This window comes from Aythya marila (genome assembly GCF_965140915.1).
Source record: "Aythya marila genome assembly, chromosome: 4".
NCBI lineage: Eukaryota > Metazoa > Chordata > Aves > Anseriformes > Anatidae > Aythya > Aythya marila.
Genome location: NC_139045.1, coordinates 49,886,804 through 49,899,078, shown reverse-complemented (window position 1 = coordinate 49,899,078; position 12,275 = coordinate 49,886,804). Strand labels below are relative to the sequence as shown.

General features: G+C 36.5%; 1 protein-coding gene across 2 annotated transcripts in view; it reads left to right on the top strand.

Annotated features, from left to right (window-relative positions):
* The window catches only part of SLAIN2 (SLAIN motif family member 2), a 35,683-nt gene that overhangs the window by 17,899 nt on the left and 5,509 nt on the right, over nt 1-12,275 (top strand). The window contains exons 4-7 of one of the 2 annotated variants that reach the window (XM_082758840.1): nt 147-308; nt 1,357-1,716; nt 3,910-4,047; nt 8,818-8,895. In XM_082758840.1, coding sequence (XP_082614966.1) covers nt 147-308; nt 1,357-1,716; nt 3,910-4,047; nt 8,818-8,895 — 738 coding nt within the window. The remainder of the gene's footprint in view (nt 1-146; nt 309-1,356; nt 1,717-3,909; nt 4,048-8,817; nt 8,896-12,275) is intronic. The other variant, XM_082758841.1, reaches the window with a different exon arrangement.

Sequence of the window (12,275 nt, the reverse complement as noted above, 5' to 3'; positions counted from 1 at the left end):
GCAGTCAAGTATTTCAAACGGTCTGTTAGCCTCAATGTGTTAGTCATAATCTGTTCCCATGTTGTTGGTTCTTTTAACAGGATTTGCAATGTGTTTTTTTTTATATGAAAATAAAAAGCTCCTGTTACTCTATTTTCTTTCTATAGGTCACCTTAAAAGCTCAGCAGATAGGAATCCTCCACTAAGTCCACAGTCCTCTTTGGACAGTGAATTAAGTGCATCAGAGATGGATGAGGACTCTATTGGATCTAATTACAAGCTAAATGATGTTACAGATGTGCAAATTTTAGCACGAATGCAGGAAGAAAGTAAGTGTTTTGCATCCTGAAAACCAAGTGGGGCATTTGATTTATTTATTTTTTTTTTATTGAATAACTGCAGTAGGAGCAGTAGGACTTACTTAGCAGGAATGAGACAGAGGTTAAGACTCTACTAGGGATGTACAAATGTAGCTCTCCTGAGAAGAAATGTAAAGTCAGTATGGCAAAACATATGCAGTAGCATTTTTCACAATTCTTTCTTTTTTTTTTTTTTAAGGTTGACTTGAGTCTTTGTCTGTTGTCTTGGTCTCTCTGACAGTGTAGAAAGTCGTAGTAATTTTGGTTGTCTAACTCAGTGGTCTCCAAACATTTTTATTGCACACCCCTATCAGTAAAATTCTTGAGCACCCCCCATGTATATGTATTAATTCATAAATTATATACATGTACAGTCATATATTATGTACATTATAAAATGTAGACAAAAATATACATTACAAAATGATGGGATAAAGATGATGCAAACACTAATTAAAATATTATTTTATTTATTAATGTTACAAAATTTATTAATGTTTTGTATTAATGTTACAAAAAATGATTTTTTTCCTTCACTACAGTGGATTGTCTTCTGTAACCTCGAGGTGTGTGCACACAACTTTGGAGGCCACTGGCTAACTGAACTCTGTTTTCTGTAGGGGGAGTTTGTCATGTAGCTGCTTTGTTACATTTCTTAACACATTGCAAGAAGCCTTTCAGTGCAGTTGTTCTAGGATGTTACCTGATACCAAAATTAAGATGTGTCCTGTGTTGTGAGTTTCCAGCCTGGGAGAGGAGATGAACAAGTAGACAGTAACTATACTGATGGTTGCTGTAGTAGGAAAGGGGATGAGCTCACCTACTTATTTCAAGAGATTATAGGCTATTAGATAACTTCATTTGATACTAATCTGGAATCAATTTTGTGTCTCAAATAAAAAGAGGGAAGATGAGCTCAACGTAAGTTTGAGCTCTGGGCAGTTATCTGTATGTGCTGTCTCTAGTCTGAACTATTTGTGGGCAGACAAAAAGTAAACAATGTTCTCATTGTTGCCAGGCCTCCGGCAGGAGTATGCAGCAACTGCTTCGCGGCGTAGTTCTGGTTCTTCTTGCAATTCCACGAGGCGAGGCACACTCAGTGATCAGGAGCTTGATGCACAGAGTTTAGAAGATGAAGAAGATGGCATGCATCACGCGGTGCACCCTGCTGTTAACAGGTTCTCACCATCACCTCGTAGCTCTCCCTGGCCGTCACCAAAACAATCTCCAAGGAACTCACCTCGTTCCCGATCGCCTGCTCGAAGTATAGAGTACAGTAGAGTGTCGCCCCAGCCTATGATTAGCCGTTTACAGCAACCTCGTCTTTCACTTCAAGGCCATCCTACAGATTTGCAGACTAGTAATGTCAAAAGTGAAGGTAATAAGTTCTGTCTCAAATTCATTACACAATTAGTTAACATAGTTGTGTAGTTCCTGTAAAGTATTTTGGTCAACTATATGCCTGCATAATACAATGGTTTACTCTCAGAGTTGTTTAAGAAAAAGCATAGCAAGCAAAGCTTAAATTTTGCTGTCAGATGAGTTGATAGGCTTCTATTTATTTTAGATGTTATCCAGTCACTGAGTGTAATCAAGCTTTGTGGTGACTGAATTCTATCTGTGGCAGAAAAATGCACTAAAATAAAGCAAAACACAAGGGAAATGATCATTCACCAGGAGGTTTAGGCCTTGCACATGACAGGATAAAACGCAGAGAGAGTAACTCTCTCTCAAAGATAAGGGTAACAGTGCAATTTATACATGCCCTTAGCCTGTGAGATAGCTGAATGCTTTCTTCTGACAGTGTAGGACTGTGAGCATTTTGAGCATAAACATGGTCTTAAAAATAGTACCGTCTTTGTGAGATATTTTAAATATTTCAAAGCTGTGCAAACTGCCACATAAGAAAAATAAAACTTGCAGGAAACATGACACAATTAGACTATACCTAACCTTAATCTATCTAATCATTTTTCCATTTTAAGAAATGTGATTATCTGGCAAATAAAGTCTTCAATTCAGAAATAATATTAATTTAGATACTAAGAATTCACCTTATTTATGCCTCCTTAAGGTAAGCTGGATGTAGAGTATCTGATGTAAAGATGATGTAGAAAGTATTTGTAAACAGTTTATTTTCTATTTTTTCCGCACCGATACAGCAGAGATCTATGCCATTTACAGAATTCCATTGACAAGAAATTGTAAATTTTTAATTAGGAAATTAAGTGTGCTTGGCTAGAGCTTTTGGGGAAGATGATCCTGCAAATGTAATTAGCTGCTTAAGAATATCTTTGGAAGGGCTGACAGAAATCTCATCTAGTAATAGTAGTTTGAGAAAATTTTAGGTATATAGGAAATCAATCAACACAAAAGTTAGTAAACTATGTTGTAGCTTAGCTGAGAATTCCTTTCCTGTTCTTTTCTAGGGCTTTGTGAAAGTCTTAATGCATGCTAGATGAGCTACAAGAAAAATATTCCATTAGAGGCAAGGTACCAAAAACTGGCGTCCCACGTATCAGAGGGATGAAAATAGAGCGTGATCACGTGTTTCTGAAACACTTCCAAGGAACCCTCTTGGAGTGTTTTTTGTACTGTTGGATGTTGCTTGGATATTCAGAGTTGATAGACCAGCAGCCTAAAAAAGTTGTTTGGGATTTTTTTTTTTTCTGCTCTAGACTGGTTAGAGGGAGGTTTAGATGTTCAAGATGCACCAACTGCAATGCAAACCAGTGCAAATTTCTAAGTGAAGAAAGTACACCTGTAGGAGTATTCAGCCTATGAAGATGCTTACTTTTGTTTTCATCTTTAGTGCTTGTGCATGGTTAGAGTACTTCTTCACTCCTCTGTCCTGACCTGTGTCATCAGCCCAGCTCTGCGTGGGTTGGACATAGCACAACGTCATTAGACTTGGGAGAAATTTAATGGCATCTTTGTGTATTCTGTGACACGTGGTACCAATTGTAGAAGATCCTTAAAGAACCAGTACTAGCTGAACAGACAGTCAAATGAGATGTGAAAGAAGAAGCATAATATTTCTTTAATTTTGCATGTTGTGTGTTGACAGTTTCTTTCCAAGTGCGTGTCAGTTATTTGTTGTATAATATGCTATTATGAGGCTGGGTAGTCCCAAACGTTGAGTGATAAATTACGGTATGTTTCTAATCTTCAGGCAAGCATAATATATTATAACTTTATTGATGAAGACTTTGGGAAGTATGCCAAACTGCAAGCTAGGTTTCTCTGTTGAATTGCTGTAATGGTAGAACAAAACCCAGGGAATTCTAATGTAGACATGCTTCGACTTCAGAACATGCCATGACTGATTTCTTTTCACCACAAGTGAGAACTGTTCCTTCTTCCTTTTTTTATATAAATGTTTTGTATATGTTTTGTATATGACGCATCTAAAGAACTATAATGTAACAAAACAGGCATTTAAATTGCACTGTAGTTTATATACCTAACTGTTTGTGTCACTTAGATTTTTGGTTTCAGCTATTGGTTAAGAGCTTGGACTTTGTCCAGCATTTGACTACATATCATGATATCGTTGTGTTGTTTCATACAGAAAAACTAAGGCGTAGTCTTCCAAACCTGTCCAGGACATCTAATATTCAAGCTGAGTCTGTGAAAAACAGCAGAAGTGACTCAAACTTCCAAGTGCCAAATGGAGGAATACCTCGCATTCAAACTCAAGCCTCAGCCAGTAAGTACTTTTGTGCCATTCCAGTGTATATGTTAGAATTGAGTGGTGGTACTGAGCTGTTTTCCAGTGTCATGGCACAGAGAAACACTGCATGCCACACTGGCAATGCTAATTTTGGTTTTAATCACATTTGTCTGGAAATTTCTTTTTTTGATAAAAGAAATCAGGTGCTGAATATATTCAAGGGATGTTTGGTCTCTAATTATAAAGATATAAAGTATCATTTGTACTGTCCTAAAAGCATATACAAAAGCACTATAAAGAGTGTAAACATAGTGGTGTTAGACATTTCAGAAACCATTTATTTTCTGTGATTAACAGAAGGTATAATGCCTTATACTGCTGAAATTTATTTTCAGACCACAAAAATGTATCAGGCTACCAAAACACTTATCTAGGTTGGGTTTTGCTATTTTTAACTAGTGAAACCTGATCTGAAATCATTCATGCAATTTTAACTCTCATTTGCAGTTTTTCTTCTTCTGTTCTGTCACCTGACAATTCTGTGTTCAGATGCAGATTTTATTTTTTTTCAAGTGGCAGTGTTTCTCAGTAAAGGTTTGGATAAACCTGCAACCTGTGAAACAAATTAGCCCAGTGCTGGGTTAGTGCCTGCTAGTTTGTCTGAAAGTGAACTGCTAATATGAGAATGCTGCTAATCTCTGAAGGCTCCTAGCAATGGTGACCTTAAAGAAGCCAAAGCAAATGAAACTTAAATATTCAGTGCTTCTTTGTATGTCAATATTGACAGTTCCTGTTGTTTAAATGTTTCCTGACCATTTTATTTTAAAACAAGTTTCAAAATGAATAAGACTGTGTGACATTTTCAAAGGAAGAACACTTTATGAATATCATTATTTGTAGAGCTTTGAACTATGAAAGTTCATCAGTAATCTAAATATTTGGCAAGTAATGTAAGATAGTATCTGTGAATGAAACTAATTTTATTTTTACCTATTGAACAGTAAATGCATACTGGTGTGCCAATTGGCCTGTTTAACTAGTCCTTTAAAAACAGTGGACTAATACAACCAAATACAGTTAAGTACTGAATAAGGAATACCGATCTTGCCAAAGACTACAAGATTTCTCTTTGCAGTGTCTCTGACTGGATGTAAGGGTTGTGTGTCCCAAGTGTGTGATACTATAGCCAAATCTGCACGGGTTGTATTTGGTGTTTTAAAATTGAGCGAACTTGGAAGGGGAAAGCAAAGAGGGTAGCTTAGATGGTCATAAAGCTATTTCCAAAATTAAAAGTATCTTCATAGTGAAACTTTATGGAAAGATCAGACAGCAGAAGTCTCAATATTCAGTATTAATTGAGTTACTTCATTGCAGGAGTGTGTGACTTATGTTTTATACATACATAATTTTTTTTCCAACTGCTGGATGGATTGAGAATCATGGAAACTATTAGGTAAATTTGTTTGCTTTTTATGGGAATCTTTCCCCAGATATGAACCAATCTAGACCAACTTACACTTCAATGTAAGTTAAGTATCGTTAATAAAGCGCAGATTTCTAGCTTTTACAGTTTCCCTGCTCTTACAGATGTTTGTCAGAGTCTTGCTATTGACAATCGTAAAACGGTTTGTGTATGAAGTCAATGAGTAAGTATCTTTGCTTAGCCTGGATTAAAAAAATTTCCTCAAAATTGTACATTGTATTAAAAAAAATACAGAATTGTGTCTTTTTATTGTATACTTTTTGTTTTATTGGTTTTATATTTTGTCACCTTGCACAAAGCACTGTTAAATTGCAGCAATTTTTTGTTTTCCCTTGGCAATGACTTCCGGGTCTTGGGATTCAAAGCTTCTTCATACCTGCTAGTTTTGCATGAGCTTACCTTTGCAAGGATGCTGGCTTACCACCTGAGGTCACTACTTTTCTCTTTGTCAAAGATCTGCTGTTCATAATTTACTTGCACATTTGCTGTGGCTGCAAAACTGAACTTGCTATGGTTGCTGGCACTCAAAAATGAGTTAGGAATCCAGTAAGTTTCTGTATAACAATTCCTGTTACGGTTACGTAGGCAAATTGTATATGCATGATTAAAGAGTAGAGGAAAGATAACATGTACAATTGTAAAAGGTGAAAACATTTGGTATTACGAGTTTTAGCTGTGATTTAGTGAAAAATCCAAATTCTCTTTGAAAAGGGATTGACTGAGTGAATTACATACTAGTTTTTAACTATTAGAATCTTCCTTCACATCTGGTTCACCGTGCTGTTATGCGGAAAGGATTTTTGAATATGAAAGCTGATATTTTTCATCTTAAAACACTGTAAGATAAGTTAATGTTTGCATTCTCCAAGGAATAGGTATCTTTTAGACTTTAATGTGTTACAGATTGCAGAAGTCTCACATTTAGGTACTACACCACATGGATTGTGCAAAGCTATCGAACTTAAAAGGTGGCTTCCATGTAGGAGCTACGTGCTCTGTTGCGGATTGTGTGTTCATGATACTTCTGTACCTAACTAGCACTTAGTAACACAGGAATGTGAAATCTTAAAGCAGAGTTTAAAATAATGGTTTTTCAGAGATCTAAACTGTAGATTGTACAAATTATTAGTAAACTCACTGTGATCTGCCTGCCAAGATCCAGCTGCTTGGCATATTCAGAATAAAAGAAGAAAGTGATTGCTTTAAGGAAACCAAGTATTCCAGCTCAGTTAATCAGAAATAAACATAACTACGTATATTCAGCTTGCACCATTTGTGACAGGTAACGTAATAGCATACAGAGCAGTTCAAGAGCAGCAAATAGTGTGGATGAACATGCACTCCATGCTTATCTCAAACTGCATGTTTCCACAGCATTACTCAAACTGCCCTGCCTGAAGTTCTTTTTGGTGGTGTAGTGCTCGTAATTGTTTAGCCTTTGAGGGTTTTCCTGGTGTCTCCATTCAGAAGGAAGGAATTTTATATATATATATATATTTTAAATTCTTTCCATATCATCCCGCATCTCTGACTTGCAAGGAGTGTAAATAATGACGGGGGAAGGAACTTAGTGCCATATTTAAATCCAGTTGAATGACTTCAGGAGAAACTAAATTCAAGATCATAAATATTGAAGGAAGAAGCTGTTCTTCATTTTGTGTGGTGAACAAAAACACTGATTCAGTAAAAAATGGTATTACGGAATACTTGTGGACAGAAACACCCAGGCCAGTGGTCAGCTTTACTAAATTCCTTTAAGAAAACAAGTCTCGGAAGTGTCATTTTTAAACATTTCACTGTGTTTAATTGGCTGCTTATGGGTAAGCCTTAAAAAAAAAAGTTTACGACAAGACCAAGTGCCAGAAGTTGAATGAGAGCTGGCTATTGCTTCTTGCTTTGTTTCATTAGATTCTAGTTAGTTGAATGATTTTTTCTTCTTAATAGCCACGGGCAGCATTTTATCATGTTTATAGACATGTTTATTCCTTTTAGTTGTTTGTTGAAAACGACAGGTTTTAGTTATTAAGATCAACATGAATAGATCACTTAGTCAGATTTTCAGAATGAAAGTAAAACACAATGAAATTCTTTTATAGCTCACAAAATATTGCAATTTTTGCAATACTGACTGAAGGATAGGGAGGGTGGTGGCAATCATTATAAACTACCAAGTTTAGAAAATAAAGTTAATTAACATTACTAGGATTCTATGTGTTCCTTCTCCCGCCTTCTTTATAGCGTTATTCACCAGTTGGTGATGGGAGTACTGAGCTTCCTTGCTCAGGGTTAGGGTCTTCGTGCACAGCTGTTCCCCTATCTCTCTTCCCTTCCACTACAGAAAAAAGCCTTATTAGTGTAATCAGTTAAAAAACAAAACAAACAAGCAAAAAAACCTCTGTACACTGAGATGAGCAGAGGTGATTTCTTCATACATTATAATTTTAACAAGCCTTTGTGTATGCACAGCTCTATTTCATTGACTACTTTCCTTTTTCCCTCCTTAAATGTGCTGCAGTGAAAATACGCTGAATCGATGCATTCCTTCTGGCAGTAATAGTTCTCTCTTTGCCAAGATTCTGCGGCTCGTGGAACATTGGCTTCTCTCTTGGTAACTGGTAGGTAGTGAGGATGTTTCAAGGCAGTATTGGACCTTGAGCGTTACTAGAAAAAAGACAGGACGTAGCAGCAATGAAAGCATTTTGGCACATTGTCCACATGTTGGCAGCTGCTGATTCTCAGTTTTATGTCTTCAAGTTTGAGTTCTCTTGTGCACCGTTAGATAAAAAAATGGCAGACATCTCTCCAAATGGCTTATGTTTGCTATAGCTGTTTGATACAATCACGTTCATGACAAGATCTGTTTTCGTATAGTGTTAGGTGTTTTTGGAAAACTACTTTAAAATGAAAAGTTTAATCTTGCTAGATCAAGTATGACACTTTAATTTTCATCTTTTTTAATCTAATCTTGCACTCATATTGCTGTAGCATGTTTGCTAGGTGGCTTGTCCTCCCTTTGGTGTATTTTTTTTTTTTTAATTAATTTTTTTTGGCCTTTCTGGGCTTTTTGCCCTGCAAGAAGCTTTACTCTTACAGAATCTGCGCATTTTGCACTGCAAAATTTCTGACACGCTCCTCTGTAACTCTTTGCCATTAAGAGCAAGCACCATTTAAAAGCAAAGCATCACTTCCAGAGTCATAACAGCTTTTTGAGTGTTTTACTCACTCTGTTCCTTGATGCTTCACAAGTGGATGCCACTCTGAAATTCCCAGTAAATTTAGTTTTCTTATCTTAGACAAATATAACACTTCTTGTCTTTCAACAGCTCTGCAAAGGCAGAAAAATTTGCCTCGTGCTGCCTTCAAAACCAAACAGTTTCTTCAAACTCCATCTACAAAAGGAGGTAATTAACTTACAGCCTCTTATCAAGCTCCAGCAAATCTCAGATAACTGTTCACCTGCATTGAATCTCACACATTCTAGATTAATAAAGTTGCTGTTGCATGTTAAGATTAACTAGTGGATCTTGCTGTATCAAAGTATCTAACTTTTGGGTCAAAACATTAAAAATACATCCTGGATCACGTAGGGAAAGAAAAAACTCTGTGGATAAAATCCAAGGATTGGTGACTTTTAGCATTAATCAGTAAATCTGGATTAGAAAAATAGATTTCTGAATCCATATTCACAGGGGCTACATTCGGATGGGGTGGTTTTGTTGTTGTAACACAAAGTTGTAAAAAAAAACAACTTGTAAAAAATCTGTTTTGATTCTGAAACAATATTCAGGCAAATGAAAATATCATCCTTTACTTTGCACTGGAAACAAATGTTAGCAACTTCATCCTTGAACATATGATGTCAACTTTAGTTTAGTGCCCCCATGCACACGTGCTTGTGCCTTCTCTTTTGCTCTCAAAACTGGATGATTATCCCCAACATGCAATAATTTAGTCTTTTGTTTTTGTTCTCTTAAGGAATTGGAGTCTTTTGTATATAATATCCCAGTTTGCTAATGGCTGAAGTTGACTTATTTTTGAGAAGAGTACACGATTCAATTAGACAAGTTTTAACAAGTTTTAACATTTGTAATTAATGCTGGCAGCATCGTATATGACAATCCCTGAATTTCGCTGCCAAGATAAAAGCAAGATCATGGGTTTGGTTTCAAATGTAGTTGATCCTGTTGCCTATTACTAGCTTAGATGATTTCATTTTAAAAATACTTCATTTGGGACCAATTCATTTAATATATATATATTGTTAGAATCTCTTAAAAATAGTGAGAATCCTTCATGCACATACTGAAGGTGGATAACAAAAAACCTTTCAGTGCTTTAATAACGCTAACTTCTTGGAGTCAACTTCATTCCATGCAGAAAGTCTTATTGTCCTGTCTTCCCCTGAAATAACAAAGTATCATGACTTTGAAACAGATTCACATGGCTGATAGGAGGTTTCTAACTCTCTTCATGACATTTCTTACCAAATGCAGAAAATTTGTCTCAGTGTTCTGCTTTGGCACATGACCATCATCTCTATTCCTTCACAAATCTTTTTGCGCTGTCTTTCCAGTTGGCCATGCCTTTGCTGTCAGCTGGTTATCTTGAACACTTACAGTGTTGATGGCCCAGTCTGGAGCTGTTGAAATGTACATAAATTTACTTGTCTTTGAGTTTATACTATTTTCAAGAATTTATTATACCTTAAAGAGGGAGAAACAGAACCCATTCCACTGTCAGTTACATGTTCCAGCTTGTCATGAGTCACTGAAAAGGAGGACCCAACGTGGCCTTTTCAGCTATTTGCTGTTTTATAGCCCTTGATATGTTGATTTTTGTGTTTCTCATCTAAGCACGAGATTCTTGGGATTATTGAAGCACATTATTCAGAAATGAAACAACTTTCAAAAGACTAGATTATTCTGAGCAACAATTTTGTCACCAGTCTGAATCATTTCATAACAATGGTTACTATTAAACAGCTGCACCTGAATTGATTCTGGTTTCAAGTTGTGGTGCAATCCAGATAATTGCAGCCTCACAGCATCCAACTTTGTCAGGTGGCGATCACTTGCTCCCTGCCTGCAATCAAGGACAGAATCATGAGAGGGTGGGAAATCCAACTGTTGTGACTGCACAGTGCCACTGAGTTTGTATTATTGCCACAGGTTTTACTTTTAGTTGGTTCTAGTTAGTTGTTTAGTTTCTAAGGGGATGGAGTGGTGTAGTGTTGTTAAACACTACCCTTACATGTTTCTATTAAACATCTACCAGTTCAATACTGCAGATGGCTATGCAACATCAAATGGATTTGACTAAGGCAGTACCTCACTCTTTTTAATCCTCTCTTACAAATAGGCCAAATCATGTTTTATTAAATATCCAAAACTGTTCCAAGAAAAAAGATTTCACATGCAGAGCAATTATTAGGCAGTTTGCCAATGATTGCATCATGTAGACTGCTTTGGAGATCACTGCACATTGGGAGACAATTAATTCCTTTATGTAAAAGGATGAATACAGCTCTCAGCAATGCCTGCAATGCTTGTGCTGACAGGAAACATGAACTGACAGCTCAAGTTGGAAGCCTGGTAAAATATGGTCAACACTGGGGAACAAGAGAACTAATTTGCTGGATACTCGCTTTAACTGGAAAAGTGACAAACTTTCTTCAGTTTCAGGTTTTCATTACTTGCATTTCATACCTTGAACCTATTCCCCATGGTGAAGGTTAGTGCCTGAACTCTCATTAGCCGGCCCAAAAGCTGAATTCAGTTTTTACACGCTGGCATTGTTCAGCAGGTGAGTTGCTAGCATGGTGCTGGATTTGTATTCCAGCAAGTATGGTGATGAGAAAATTAGTGATAAAAGCTCCCTATGTTTAGACTGTTGAATCACTTGGAAATTGCAAATTTGATTACACACATCAGTGTTACAGGAAATTTCACATTTACAAAAAATTCCTAATATGTCATCCGTCTTAGTCCTAGGAGTACTTTGCTGCCGTTCTTGTCCGGTCATTCTGATGTTAGCGCTTTCCGTAATCCATCATCTGGCTTGACACTAAGGTTTTTGTTTTAAGGGTTTTTATTTATTCTCCTTGCTACTTACCAATTGTCATGTACTGTTGACATTTCTACCACCTTTTTTGTCAGCTTTTCCCATGGGCAGCTTCACGCTGTGTTTGATTTTGCTGTCAATGGAAAAGCCCTCTTGGATAATCCAGTAAGGAATCGAATCCAATCCACATCTATAATGAGGCACATATTAATCTTCCTGGACATCCCCTATCAGGGATAGCTTCAAAATACAACCTGCTAATACTGCTTCCTCTGTACCCCATTTAGGATTTGTGTTCTTGACGGTAGTCACTAGTCTATTTTTCTCTAACTCCTCTTGTTCTTAGTAGATCTGTTTAGTAAAATTATAGTAAATGCTATGTGAAGGACCATCTTCTTTATGTACAACATCTGTCAAAGAGGAAATCAGCTTTGTCTCTGTGTAAAGAAGTTTATTTAGTAGGACAAAAAATAGTTCATGAGAGGTCACAATGTAAATGTGGTTTTGTTTTCTTTTCCTGATAGATTTGATTGTCCAGCTGTTACTGAATTCCACCAAAACCCTAATCAGCTTGAAAAGCTGGTGAAATTCCATTAAGAAGATGGAGTAGTATTATATTAGATTCAAGTATTCTGTTTATTGATAATTTTTGCATATTTTGAAAATATTTTGGATACTCATAAAGAACTGCGCTGAAGATTTGGCGCCACCAAAGGACTTG